Here is a 14,988-nt window from a genome sequence, read left to right as displayed (position 1 = left end):
TTCAAAAGGAACCAATAAAATATGACAGACCGAAAAACATAAATACAGAACTCGAATCAGCAAATGTATTGCATATTACAAGTGACTGCCAAATCTGGGATAAGTTTTCGTCGTTAACACGATTGATCAGAGTTATTGCCTATTGCAGACGGTTCTTAAACTCAAGGAGGTCTGTCACTGATAAACATTTCACAAAATATTTGACCAGTAAAGAACTAAAGGATGCTTTCGATGTTTGTATACGACAATGTCAAAAACAATATTTTGAGGAGGAAATTAAGAAGTTAAAAGGCAAAGAAACCCAAATGCCACGAGGTTCAACTATAAAGTCCCTGAACCCATTTTTAGATGACCAGGACATTATGAGAGTTGGAGGGCGATTAGAAAATAGTACCTACCTAAGCAATGACAGAAAACATCCAATAATACTGCCCAAAGTCTCTACATTGTCTCGTCTTATAGTAGTGGACGCACACATTAAGACTCTACATGGTGCACCACAAATTATGCAAAATTACATCAATTCAAGATATTACATTTTAGGATCAAAAGATTTAGTGAAGGCCTGTTTTAGAAAGTGTGTCATTTGTATTCGATATTCTGAAGCAAATAAATCTCAATCACAGTTAATGGGACAGTTGCCTTCAGCAAGGGCTACTCCAGCACGTCCGTTCAAATTTTGCGGGGTCGATTATGCCGGGCCTATCCAGCTACGAACATCTGGCGGACGTGGACACAGATCCTTCAAAGGATACATATGCCTGTTTATTTGCATGTCCACGAGAGCTGTTCATATTGAAGTAGTTAGCAGTCTCACTACTGAAGGATTTATACAAGCCTTTAAGCGGTTGGTAGCTAGACGTGGACCCTGCCACGAAATCTGGAGTGACAACGGAACCAATTTTCAGGGTGCCTCCAGGGAACTTAATTTATTGTTACAAGCGGAGAACAGGAACATGTTTGCAGAAATTGCAGAAGCTTTAGCAACCCAAGGCACCATTTGGCATTTTATTCCACCACATGCTCCCAATTTCGGCGGTCTGTGGGAAGCAGGCATCAAATCAGCGAAGTACCACCTAAAAAGAGTTATAGGTGAATCTACGTTGACGTATGAAGAAATGGCTACGATGCTGGCTCAAGTGGAAGCATGTTTAAACTCTAGACCCCTAAATCGTTTAGATAATGATCCAGACAGCATAAATGTCTTAACACCTAGACATTTTCTAGTTGGGGAACCACTAATTACAGTGCCAGACTACGACTATTCGAAAGTTAATGTTAGCAATTTAAGAAGATGGCAGTTTACACAACGCATGGTACAGGAGTTTTGGCGAAAATGGTCGAATGAATACCTTACAAGGTTTTTACATCGCTATAAATGGTCCCAACAAACTCCAGAACCAAACATTGGAGATGTTGTTCTAATCAAGGAAGACGACTTGCCTCCAAGTCGTTGGCTATTTGGTCGGATAGTTAACAAACATCCCGGTGCGGACAACATCACTCGCGTTGTTACTCTACGTTCAAAAGGGTCCTTAATAAAACGCCCAACCTCAAAACTATGTATTCTGCCGATTAGTACCTAGGTTACACGTCAAGTCTATTTTTGTCATGTATTTTACTCAAGTACTATTTATGTTTCGTCCCATGTGGACACTATTATGTTAATTTTAAGTTAAGGTTACGTCCAGTTGATGAAGTAACAAATCAATTTTATTATTGTTTTCATTAAACATTTTATATTCTTGTTGCTAGTATTAAGAGTATTCTTATTCTTGATGTAAAAGCAAATTGCATTACTGTAAGTTTAAATTATGTATTAATAGCGTTTTAGTTAGTTGTATAAAGATGTTTAAGCCGCCAGGAAATTTTACGAAATCACACTTCATTTATGAAGGAAGCTTTGTCACGGTGGGCGGAATATTTCTCTAAGTAACGTAAGACGTTCCTTGGTGGGCGGAATGTACGACTCGTAAAGTAAGTTAGTGTATCAATATCCCGCTAGATGTCGCTGTACCGTCCGTGCAGACCTGTACATCGCGGTGTTAAGATTTTTCTTCGATTGTATAAGTATTCTGTCATATTATTTGTTAAGTAAGCTAAATAAACCACCTATTTCGGATGAACAGTTTTGTTTGATTTGTTCAAAGGGTAATAAAAAGAGTAATCTAGTATAAGAATTAGATTAAGATATGTAACTATGTAAATTCTTTTGTACTTCGAGATCGAAGTACTTGTCAGTATGGCCGTGTTGGATTTGTCATCATAATATTTAAAAATGTAACATTTGAAGGTACTTTTCACTCAAACATTTAAATTTAAAGCAATAATGCTAATTGACAAGAAAACCGGGTCGATCCGGCCACTTTACCTGAGTTGGTTATAAAAGGGGCTGCTCGCTGGCGAGCGGTCACTTTTCACTTTTAGTTCTACCAGCGCCACGAACAGAGATAAGTACCTTGATCTGATTATATAATAATAATATTTGCCTGAATTAATTTATGTAATTATTTTAAGTGCCTTAATCTGATTATTTAATAAATATAAATACCTGAACTAATTTACGAAATTATTCAATGAAAATTATCTGAATTAATTTATGAAATGGATTAATAAAAATGTATTTAAAAAGTTAATATGTTTTAGTGTTTCGTAATAACTCGACAACAACACTGTTTATGTCTGATTATTTCATAATAATTATTTGAATTTAACTATGAAATTAATCAATGAAAACTACCTGAATAAATTGATGAAATTGACTAATGAAATTGTAATTAAAAATTAGTAGATATGTTTTACTATTTCAAATGTTTGACGTTTTTATTTATTTTTATTTTATTGGTATTCAGGATAACAACAGCCGTAAATATAACTAAGACATATTACTGCTTACGTATAAGAAGGCCAATAACAGTCATCCATTAAATTACATTTTGTAAGAATTAAATTAACTAAATGTTATTTTAACTATAAAACTCCCGTGAGACTCATACATATTTAAAAATATTCTACTATTATACTCTTGAGAAAGGTTCTCGAAATTGAACCGAAACATGTCGAACGCTATATCGACTTAATACGTGAGTAATTAACCCGCTTAAAATATTTTTAAATAACTAAATGTTATATAAACAATCAAAATGTGCAATACACACAAATGCTCCAACGGCTAAAGTACATACAGGTTGTTGATTAAGTATTCTTATAATTAGGTACGTAACTTAAGGCTTCAATAGCTATCCACCTACTTAATTCATTAGAATACTATAAATAGTATAAATACCCATAAATACTCATAAGTCAGTTTAAAATAACATCTGCACTGGCAAGGCTGTGAAAATCGTTGCAAACTTATCGTGGATTATCTATAGGCTGCAGGATCTTGAAATTCTTGAGTAGTTGGGTAGGAGGTAGTAGGGCATAGGAATGATATTCCGCTTTGTGTGGTAGGGCACAGCACAGCGGATATCGTCTCGCTCGAATCTAGAGCAGAGCCCAACTGGGGTAGTACCTCCGCCTTACAGAAGACTGCAGCTAAATAGCACTAGACCCTACTCATAGTGTTGTGTTCCTGCCGGTGAGTAAGGCTGCCAGAGCTCAACGAGGGTGCGGTGCTGATGACGGGAGGACTTACGGAACTAACTTGTTCCGTATATTGTCCTTTAGAGTCGTCGGCAACCCGAACCCTCCTTGGAACTTGTACACTCCTTTTTGCTGTGTACTTAACACAGCAAAAGGGAATGTACAGGTTGCTAATGGGGTGGCAACGCGCATGTGACACTGTTTGCGTTGCATGCGTTCATAGGTTACGGTGACCGCTTTCCATCAGGCGGACCGTATGCTTGTTTGCCACCGACGTAGTATTAAAAAAAAAATTGGTTGTCTGTAAAGTCGGTTTACGGACGGTAGTTTAACGTGATAACGTCAAACATTACAGTAGCATAGACAGACAGGGGCGGTCAGAGTATAGCAAAAGGGGCCCGATTCTGGGACTTTTTTCACGTTTTTTTGTTCTTATTTGAAAGAATGCATTAAAATAAGCATCTTTTATAAATTAAAGTTATTTTAAAAACCTACTAATTTAGGAGTTAGAGTGGTGCAAAGTTGCGCCAGAGACAGAAAGCGATATCGACGGAGCCCCGCTTATGCGGGGCTCCTATTCTGTGCAGTTTGGCCTTCGGCCGTTTGAAGATACCTGACGAACCTAACCTATACCTATATAAAAGTCGTCATTTTATATCCTAGACCGTTTGCGAGACACGCGTTAATTTTATTAAAGTGCTAGTGCCATTTACTAATCTTAGAACCCTAATATCTCAGTAAATATTAATGGAAAAGAAAAAGTTTATATAACAAAACATCCTTATTTAAACGTGTTCTATATGATTTATCACTTGTTTATCACTATTAACATAGGTTATATTGGTAAAAAAAAAATCATCGTAAATTTTCTGTCTCTGGCGCCTTAGTAAATACTATGGGAAAATGCGCAACTTCGTACTGCTCTAACTCCTAAATAAGTAGGTTTTTCAAGCAACTTCATTCTATAAAAGATGCTTATTTTAATGCAATCTTTCATGTTTTTAAATTACAAAGACTCAAAAATAATAAATGAAAATTTTTAACAAAAAAATTTTTTGTCCCTTGCTTGGTGGCCTTGAGGAACGGGACAATGACGTCATCTTTTTCGTGCATGCAGCCCGTAGTAACGAGTTATTAGACGTTATCACGTCAAAAATTGACGAATTGTCGCCCAGGATCGTGAGAAGTGGAAGATTTTTCTAAGAGCATCATCATCATCACTGCACAATATGTATACTATTTATATTGGCTCGCTGAAACATACAAGCAACATACCAACATACAACAGTTAAAAATGTATCGGAACGTACTTTCCATCTGTCAGTGTCACTTCTGTCACTGTCAGTTTGCCATTTCCATGTTTGGAGTTGGTTTGTTTATCTTACGTATTTTCTTAATTAATTGTGCTACAATGAACTCAAACTCCAGTGATTATCAAGTAGACTCAGAAATTCATTAACGTACACTCCACAATGTCTTTCTACTATTTGACACCCGTGAGAGGTGACATGCCTGCGCACTTACTTGAAACAATCGTTTCGACCAGGTTGGATTTTTTAAAGGCAATTTTCAAAGGAGATCCCCTTGTTTATAACGAATATATGGTCGAAGGAAGCATATACGATAACGTTGGACACTTTATGTTATGCATCGTGACTATTTTAACTGAAAATACAGCCTTTTCGCAGTTTATTTTAAAAGCAGAAACGGAACTGTTCAAGAGACGAATTAATACACTTTCTGCATACGACCTCAGAAGATTTTCTAAGAGACTTCTGAACAGCATTAAACGTGCTGATGATACTCCTTCCTGTGAAGCATTAAAAGTCTTGTGCCAGCATCTTGTGTTAAAAAAATTAGCACACCATATTTCAATATCTCATGATACAAACTGTTCAATACACAGCATCCAATTAAATTTTAAACTTTGCCTTATGTTTGTAGCAAGCAGGCAAGTTGAAATGGAACAAGGAATGGCAAAATTGCCCTGTGGTAAATGGTTACAATATTTAATATCCCTATTTAATACTAATTTAAGGTTTAGAATATATCAGACTGATGTGACACCACTAAGAAGTGATCCTCGCGTTACTGACTTATTAAACAAAATTAGAAAAGACTTACTACCATTCATGAGCAGTAAAACAAACATACTTCTTAGTAGAAACGTGGATAGTTCCACAAAATTCTTTCCACCGTGTATGCTAAACTTGCATAGGAACCTGCGTGCCCGACATAGACTATCCCACACACAAAGATTCTTCTACAGTCTCTTTTTAAAAGATATTGGTATGCCTGTAGAGGAAGCTATAGACTTTTGGAGAAATGAATACAGACTGAATCCAAATGGCCCCCATGTCTGTTGCCATAATTGGGAAAAAGATGAAAAGAAGTACCTCTATGGTATAAGGCACATGTATGGACTAGAAGGTGGTAGGAAGAACTATACATCTGTAAACTGTCAAAGAATACAAGGGTCAGATAATGCATGTTCAGAGGGTGGGTGTCCATTCAAATTTGACTATCAACAGATGGTGAAGCTTCTACCTGGATGCCCAGACAGTGCTTTGTCTCAAATAAATGAATTTAAAAGAAAGAGACAGTATAATGCTGCATGTAGGACTTATTTACAAAGTTGTTTGAAGACTGACTGTGATAGTGTGAGCTTTAGTTTTACACCTGTTAAATATTACATGATTGCATGTAAGAATGAAATACAATGAAAATTAAATGATTTTTTATTTCCTTCCCTGAGCTTTTCAATTTCAGTATGAATAGGCGCAGAAGTTTTAGTTTATTACTCCTTCATTGTTTATGTTTATGTCTTTTAATTTACCACTCATGCGCGGATCCAGGGGAATGTGTGAGGTGTCAAGGGGGGCGCTCATGACCCCCTGCACGTGGAGCCTAGGTTGGCTATACAAATAGACCACGTGCTCAGCCCCCCGAATTAATACTCAAACAAAATGTTATACTGGGGCCCCCAACATCAAAAGGGCCTTTCTACCACGTGACCCCCTGGGCACGAAGCTGGATCCGCGCTTGTTACCACTGAAGAGTTTTTGGAGAAAATACAAATTAGATTTAACGGCCAAAGCTGCAAAGTAAATAATTCAAATATGCAAAATGGAAAAGCACCACCACTATCGTGTGAATAAATACGCTGAATCAGTATCCATTTGTGCTATTCAAACGATTTCTTAAGCCTGGCGACCACTATGTGTATGAGGCCTTACAATTAAAGCATTCTTGATTTATTAAGTAATAATACCTTTTGGAACGTACCTATAATTTTAACAGTGTACCAGCGATGCGTGTATCCGAACGGATATAACCTACAAAAAATAAAAGTAACTAATTTAATCTGCCGTCTCGCTTTAAACTGCATAGCCATCGTTAGTATCTGTTTCACGTACTCTTCACAATAGTGTATTCCAATTTGGTACGATTGAACCCCATGCTGATGCTGCTGACATTTGACAGTTTGAATTCTGATGACGGATTGAAAAAGGTTATAAACAGAAAAAGAGGAAATAATAGGCTGATTTAGATAAATTAACAAATTGAGAGATTCTATTAGTAACGTATAAGATAATTACTTTAGTCACTTTAATAAATAATAACAAATTTATTTACGTAAGCACCCGAACACCCGAGAAACCGCAACGTGTACTAGGTTAGGCCGTTAGTGAAACATGTTAGTACAATATTTAAAATAACATGACTGAAAGAAAAATGTGCAAATTTTACAATTTGAATGTACCGGAGCGACGATCTGGCGAAGGCGGGACGCAGAACCACAATGAGGAGGACGAGCGAGCGTTGGAGGAGGCGATCCCGCCAGTGGTACCCCCCAATGAGCACAAACTTGAGTACAACTACTGGATGTGGTTCTCGCGACGAGGTGCCGCCGCGCGCTCCGGCTACAGCCAGGTAACAATACTCTTTAAACTATAAATAATACTTTCATTTGAGATCATCAGTCTCATTGCAGTACGGAAGTGCATCCACACAATAACTTTTCGATGAAAATATTATAACGTTAGAAAACTCAGATAGATATTACTGTTGCTTAGTATCACTTTAGATCTTAATGTGGATGCACCTTGAGTAAAGAAAGAGATGTTTAGTTATGTTTGCATTGATTGAGACACAGATATATTAATTTATTCGCCTTGAACATTGTTAACTTCAACTAGTACTTTGCCGAGAGAAAAAAGTTACTTTGGAATAAGTTTTATATATATTCACTTTAGGCTCATACTTGAAATACCTTACTTTGGAATAAGTTTTATATGACTCATACTAAACCCCTGATGTAAAGAATAATCATAGGTGTAATGCTAAAGCAAATTCAACTACTTCATATAATATATTACATCTTGTTGGTAACTAATAAGAAATATTCTTATAGTAAAATGCCAATATTGCTAATACATTTATTATATAAAATTTCAGACAGTAATTTGTGAAAGAATTAACTTTTTTATTATAAATTCACTTTATGCTGGCAAGAAGCACTTATTAAATGTGTATAGTACTGGGCAGTTTTTGTATGGATTAGAACTGGTTTTCCCACAAAAACTATATGTAGAAAAAGTGCTAAAGTTGAATGTTTTTTGCTAGGTAAGATAATGATCAAATTAAAAGATAGTTCAGCATAACTGAAATACATTGTGAAAGCAAACTGCTTTAGGTACCAGTGGCGGAGCGTCGTTACAACTCGATTCTCAACGGGTTACCTGAAATTCTCTAGTATCTGTAGAAGTCCATACAAAACAGATGCCAAAAACCCCTCCGGCTTTACCAACGAAAATTTTTACGCCCCGCCACTGTTAGGTACTGATGATTAATTATATGACACAGCAAGTAAACTTTTTATAACTAAGTTTTTTCTTAGAGTTGTTTAATGTGTTAAGTATGCCTAATTATTGATAAGAATAAGGTTACTATAACATTTATAACTATTATTACTGAATAGTACTATCAAACCAACTGATTCATGACACTTGGCAGATAATTCGTTTACTGAATCTTTCAAATCAGACCCCATAGCCGAATGGCATTTCTACGACGCGAAACGAAAACGAACCGCCGCGAAAAATAGTCTGGCTCTATCGCACCAATACGTAAGAGCGATAGAGATAGATATCTACGAGCGTTTTTTTTTGTGAGCGCATTCTGCTACATCTACATACCCTGTAAGGTCTATCGCTTATAATGCACTTAGGTCGTTTTGAATACTAACTAAATTATGTCACTACACACATGTCAGTGTCTAATAAAATGATAACAAGTTCGACACCAAGGAAACCCTATCTGCAAGCGAATTTCGATCTACTTACATTAAGACGGTTTGAGGTTTGGCAAAATGAGCTTATGGTGGGTCATGATTCGATTGGTTTGATAGTACAATAATATTTTTATGCATATTTTATACTATTTAAAAACACGGGTTTCAGAACAAAATAGTGATAATTTAAAAGTGGAAAATGTCTGCCTTGGGTGAGACTTGAACTCACGGCCTCTGGATCTGGTTCAAGTCTCACCCAAGGCAGACATTTTCCAGTTTTAAATTTATTCTAAGCCTAGTGGCATTGATTGCAGACGTTTCTGCTAATCAGAAGTTAAAAAATAGTGATGATTAGATAAAATAAAAGCCAAGTGATTTAACAAGCAATCGGTGATGTTGCAAATCACTGGTATTCTGTGTATCTGAATAACATCATAACAAATGTTTTAGGCGCTCCGTCTGGTGGGTCGCGTGGGCAGCGTCGAGCAGTGGTGGGGCCTGTACGCGCACCTGGCGCGGCCGGCAGACCTGCCCCCGTTGTCCGACCTGCACCTCTTCAAACTGGGCATCAAACCCATGTGGGAGGACCCGGCTAACGTCAATGGCGGCAAATGGGTGAGTAACTGAGGGCAGTGATGAGCAGTATTGCTTAGATCCTAGCTAATGTTAACTTTAGCAACTAGCGCAGAGCTCCATAAGCCTGCTGACTGGCCCCCACCCTCTGATCTGTACCCTTCAAGAATGTGATATTGTTTACCCCGACTTTCCAGCAAATCACTAGTAATAGCTTTAAGTAAAAATATTGACTCTACAAAGAGCGACACTGTGCCCCTTATTTTAAATTCTCGATTTGGCTTCATATTGTTACCCCCTTATTCATAAAAAAAGTTATTAAACTGATTAGTTCAAAAGTGTTTTGTCCCTTTCTCACAAGTACACAAGTCAACATGACAGATAATTACAAATAATTTATTAGTTAATTCAGGTTTATAAAAAGTGTTTATGAATAACGCCATTAGACTTTATCTCTCAGGATCTCTATAAATTGTGTATATTTACAGACGGTTCGGCTTCGTAAAACGCAGACAGGCCGCGCGTGGGAGGATCTGTGTATGGCCATGCTTGGCGAGCAGTTCATGGTTGGTCGGGAGATCTGCGGTGTTGTGCTGTCTGTGCGCTTCCAGGTATGGATAAAGATGTCAATTTTACTCTAAGTTCTTACACTTTTGATTATCCTTACCATAATGTAACATTTTAACAATTAAGGAATAGAGAAGTTTGATTAGCATTATTAAAATTGGAAGAACAAAAAGATCGGACAATTTTTAACACACGACCACTATTAAAAATATCGTTGAAGGGAAATTAATTGGAAAGACGAATAAAGAGTTATATGGGCTATAAACTGAAATAGATACCATACACTAAAGAAATACAAAAAGAAAACGATCAAGCCCACTGGTGGCGAAGCCGGGAAAATATAAAAATATTTAATAAAATAATTTGATTTGTTCCCTACATCGAGTTATATAGGCTGTTAAAAGGTTGGCTTCGGATCGACCAAGGTGGAGACAATTTAATTTAGCTGCGCCAACAAGATGCATGTATAAAACAATTATAACAAAACGTACTATATTCGCTAGGTGCACGACTAGTGCTGTGCTGTCCTCAATTTGTGGACTTTTCTATGTTTTTTAGGGTTCCGTACCTCAAAAGGAAAAAACGGAACCCTTATAGGATCACTTTGTTGTCCGTCTGTCCGTCCGTCCGTCCGTCTGTCAAGACCCTTTTTCTCAGGAACGCGTGGAGGTATGAAGCTGAAATTTATATCAATTACTCAGGTCTACTGTCCCTTGAAGCTGTGAAAAAATCAAACTTCTAAGCCAACGCAATCAAAAGATACAGCCGTTTATGCCGCAAATTTTCGACACTTGCAAGGGAATCAAAACCTACAGGGTGCTTCCCGTGAACTCAGAATCTTGAAATTTGGTACGAAGCAACGTCTTATAGCATAGATAAAGGAAAAATTACGAAAACCATAAATTTTTAGTTACATCACATAATATATTTTTTTTTAATAATTTTAACCTTACTACCCATTTCCTCATAAACGCGTAGAGGTATTAAATTGAAATTCATACCAAATACTCAGGTCTATAATACCTTTAAGCTGTAACAAAATCAAACTTCTATGTCAACGCAATCAAAAGAAACAGCAATTTAAGCTGCATATTTTGAAACTCGCAAGTACTCGCAAGGGAATCAAAACCTAAAGGCTACTTCCAGTCGACCTAGAATCTTGAAATTTGGCATGAAGCAACGTTTTATAGCACACATAAAGGAAAAATTCCGAAAACCTTAAATTTTTAGTTACATTACAAAATATATATTTTTTAAATTGTCGTAATGAACGAACTTTGTAAACCTTGCAGGTTTGTACGGAACCCTCGGTGCGCGAGTCCGACTCGCACTTGGCCGGTTTTTTTTTCAACCGCCCGCCGCTGGCATTCTGGTTTGACACTTTGGCCATGCTAATTACGATATAATGTATTGTATTTTAGGAGGACCACCTAGCGGTGTGGCACCGGACGGCGTCGGACCGCGAGGCGGCGACACGCGTGCACGACACACTGCGCCGCGTGCTGCAGCTGCCGCCCTCCGTGCCGCTGCAGTACAAGGAGCACCCCGCGCCCCGCCCCGACGACGAGCGCTCGTAGCAGGTGCGTGTGTGTGTGTGTGTGTGTGTGTGTGTGCACGACACACTGCGCCGCGTGCTGCAGCTGCCGCCCTCCGTGCCGCTGCAGTACAAGGAGCACCCGCGCCCCGCCCCGACGACGAGCGCTCGTAGCAGGTGCGTGTGTGTGTGTGTGTGTGTGTGTGTGTGTGTGTGTGTGTGCACGACACACTGCGCCGCGTGCTGCAGCTGCCGCCCTCCGTGCCGCTGCAGTACAAGGAGCACCCCGCGCCCCGCCCCGACGACGAGCGCTCGTAGCAGGTGCGTGTGTGTGTGTGTGTGTGTGTGTGTGTGTGTGTGTGTGTGCACGACACACTGCGCCGCGTGCTGCAGCTGCCGCCCTCCGTGCCGCTGCAGTACAAGGAGCACCCCGCCCCGCCCCGACGACGAGCGCTCGTAGCAGGTGCGTGTGTGTGTGTGTGTGTGTGTGTGTGTGTGTGCACGACACACTGCGCCGCGTGCTGCAGCTGCCGCCCTCCGTGCCGCTGCAGTACAAGGAGCACCCCGCGCCCCGCCCCGACGACGAGCGCTCGTAGCAGGTGCGTGTGTGTGTGTGTGTGTGTGTGTGTGTGTACACGACACACTGCGCCGCGTGCTGCAGCTGCCGCCCTCCGTGCCGCTGCAGTACAAGGAGCACCCCGCGCCCCGCCCCGACGACGAGCGCTCGTAGCAGGTGCGTGTGTGTGTGTGTGTGTGTGTGTGTGTGTGTGCACGACACACTGCGCCGCGTGCTGCAGCTGCCGCCCTCCGTGCCGCTGCAGTACAAGGAGCACCCCGCGCCCCGCCCCGACGACGAGCGCTCGTAGCAGGTGCGTGTGTGTGTGTGTGTGTGTGTGTGTGTGTGTGTGTGTGTGTGTGTGCACGACACACTGCGCCGCGTGCTGCAGCTGCCGCCCTCCGTGCCGCTGCAGTACAAGGAGCACCCCGCGCCCCGCCCCGACGACGAGCGCTCGTAGCAGGTGCGTGTGTGTGTGTGTGTGTGTGTGTGTGTGTGTGTGCACGACACACTGTGTGTGTGTGTGCACGACACACTGCGCCGCGTGCTGCAGCTGCCGCCCTCCGTGCCGCTGCAGTACAAGGAGCACCCCGCGCCCCGCCCCGACGACGAGCGCTCGTAGCAGGTGCGTGTATAGCCGGCTATACTGACTCACCGAGCGACGCGGAACACGCCCTGCTCGTGTGCGCACGTTAGCGGCAACCCACGCTCGGGCGACGCACGTCAGCGCCGCGTCGCTTGAGTGTAATTTAAAAAACGTCCCCTCAGTACATTTTGTACTGAGTCGCTTGGGGCGCGTCTTGCGTCTTTCCTATACAAAATGTACTCAGGAGACGATTTTTAAATTACACCGCTGACGTCCTTTCCGCGTCTTAAGATGAGCGTCGCCTGTGTGTAGATAGTCACTTGGTCTCACCCGAGACGATTCGCTCCAGCAAGATGGCCGCCCACAGTCAGCTGTTCAGAATGCTGAGCAGCACAAGTACACATCTTAGGTATTTACTACCGTAGCTTGAATGTATAGTCGTAGCTGAATGATTCATTTTTCTTTTTAATCCGAATCTAAAAGAAAAACTGAAATCCACGAATCGCGAGCCTCAGCAATTTATGTGCAGCACTATTTTGATCTGCTGAATCAGGGCCGCCATCTTGCCGAGCGCAGTGCCTTGGGCGAGGCAATCGTGCGCGCTCGAGCACGGACGTTCACCGCGAGAGCCAATTGCGCGGGCTGCGCGGTAAGGACCCAACATATCGTCACTACTTTGAAAAAATCTCGTATCTCACGCTGCTTCTCAAAGTTAAAACGCAGTAAGTCTATATCCATTCCATACATACTACTACAGTTTTCTTTTCATTGACAGACGAAGATACAAGTTTTTTTTTAAAGTAGTGACGATATATCGACTCGACTAAATATTGCCTAACTAATAGTTATTTGTTATACAAGGGGGCAAACTTGTATTTTAACGCCGAGAGTGGAGTTGAAAAACGAGCAAGTGAAAGGATTCTATAGTTGAACCACGAGCGAAGCGAGTGGTTCGAGAATAGAATCCTGAACTTGCGAGTTTTTTAACACACGAGAAGATGGACTACTGTTACTAGATTCACCTACTTTTATCAATTTTAAAGCAGTTAATTTGACTTTATTCAAGGTCAAATTACTTTACCCACTAGTGGATAAAATGCGTTTTTACCCGCTGGTATTAAAGGACAAAACGCGTGTTTCCGAGCTAGTGAGGGGAAAACAAAATTATTACGTACTCTGCCAAATTATTGAAATCATTTCAGTGGCGCTAGTTGCAGTGGCGACATCTGTCCTAAACTTCCAGTGTACAACTAATATTTTACAAAATTCTTCTCTTTTACAGTATCCCGGTACAATGTGCGGCACTCCAGGCCCGACACGAAACGTCGAGGTAAACCGGTGCCATTAGAAAAATACCTGTGACTGGATCGCTATTTGCCTTGACACTACGAAACACGAAATATTTCTATCTCTCTTTATCCTAAACTAGTAAAAAAGGAGAGAAGTATAACATTTCGTGTTTAGTAGGAATTTGCAGTTCTCTTAAGTATGCGTGCAGAGATATCTGAATTCATTGAAAATATGTATGTTGCTAAAAATAAAGCGATCTTGCTATCTCTTTTTCTCGTAATATTAAGTAGCAATTTGATACAGAGATAGATTACTTATGGCAAGTAAAGATAAGAAAAAAATGCATATGTCTGAATGAAATCAATTAAAATTCTCCTTTAAAATTTGACTTTTAGGTTAGTCAGTATTTTATATAACATAGATCGCATGAATTCTCATATCACTCCACCAATACTTTTCAAAACTTAACTGATATAACCACCAATATAATTTTGAATGCAAAAATAACCTTAAATACAACATTTAATGAAAATTCTTGTATCAACACCCAAAACAGACTGAAAAATATCACTATTAGTAATAAGATGTTGTTACCTAGTTATTACATATAAATAATAATTTTATTAATCATTTCCTATCTGTGCCGCACAATAATAAACATTGTAAGGGGTTTATAATAAACGAATACAAAATCATTATCAAATTAATGAGGTACAAGAACTGTCATTAAAATCACTAAATTATACTCTGGTAAACCCGTTTGTCATTAGAAAAAGGCGCGAAATTCAAACTTGAATTCCTTCGTTCTTACATTTTTAAATTTGCCGCATTTTTCTACTGACGGAAATGGCTTGCCTAGCTACTATACTGAAACTATACATTACAATCAATTTTGAGGTTATATTGTTGTTAAAAGTTTCATTGGTGGTAACACTGTAACACTGAATCGCGTTAGCAATAACTCAAAATGTATTGAGTCGATCCGATTGTATGCAATACAATGT

At 39.8% G+C, this 14,988-nt stretch overlaps 2 protein-coding genes across 2 annotated transcripts; both read left to right on the top strand.

Moving 5' to 3' along the window:
* The first annotated feature begins 4,952 nt into the window (after positions 1-4,952).
* Positions 4,953-6,334, top strand: LOC125241752 (DNA primase large subunit-like). The gene has a single exon (XM_048150369.1). It carries the CDS (start codon positions 5,058-5,060, stop codon positions 6,306-6,308), a length of 1,251 nt encoding a protein of 416 aa, XP_048006326.1. The 5' UTR covers positions 4,953-5,057; the 3' UTR covers positions 6,309-6,334.
* Positions 6,335-7,070: 736 nt separating this feature from the next.
* Positions 7,071-11,631, top strand: LOC125241121 (eukaryotic translation initiation factor 4E type 2). The gene is made up of 4 exons (XM_048149456.1): positions 7,071-7,518; positions 9,329-9,493; positions 9,940-10,062; positions 11,440-11,631. Exons 1-4 carry the CDS (start codon positions 7,306-7,308, stop codon positions 11,593-11,595), a joined length of 657 nt encoding a protein of 218 aa, XP_048005413.1. The 5' UTR covers positions 7,071-7,305; the 3' UTR covers positions 11,596-11,631.
* Positions 11,632-14,988: the final 3,357 nt, after the last annotated feature.

Source organism: Leguminivora glycinivorella, chromosome 2, assembly GCF_023078275.1.
Source record: "Leguminivora glycinivorella isolate SPB_JAAS2020 chromosome 2, LegGlyc_1.1, whole genome shotgun sequence".
Taxonomy (NCBI): domain Eukaryota; kingdom Metazoa; phylum Arthropoda; class Insecta; order Lepidoptera; family Tortricidae; genus Leguminivora; species Leguminivora glycinivorella.
Note: the sequence above shows the minus strand (reverse complement) of the source record. Positions and strands in the feature narration are given on the sequence as shown.

Coding starts and splice junctions, on each gene's coding strand:
- LOC125241752 (XM_048150369.1), top strand. CDS start 5,058: ATGTCTTTCTACTATTTGACACCCGTGAGAGGTGACATGCCTGCGCAC.
- LOC125241121 (XM_048149456.1), top strand. CDS start 7,306: ATGACTGAAAGAAAAATGTGCAAATTTTACAATTTGAATGTACCGGAG. Junction 7,519..9,328: donor CGCGCTCCGGCTACAGCCAG/GTAACAATACTC, acceptor CAAATGTTTTAG/GCGCTCCGTCTGGTGGGTCG. Junction 10,063..11,439: donor TGCTGTCTGTGCGCTTCCAG/GTATGGATAAAG, acceptor ATTGTATTTTAG/GAGGACCACCTAGCGGTGTG.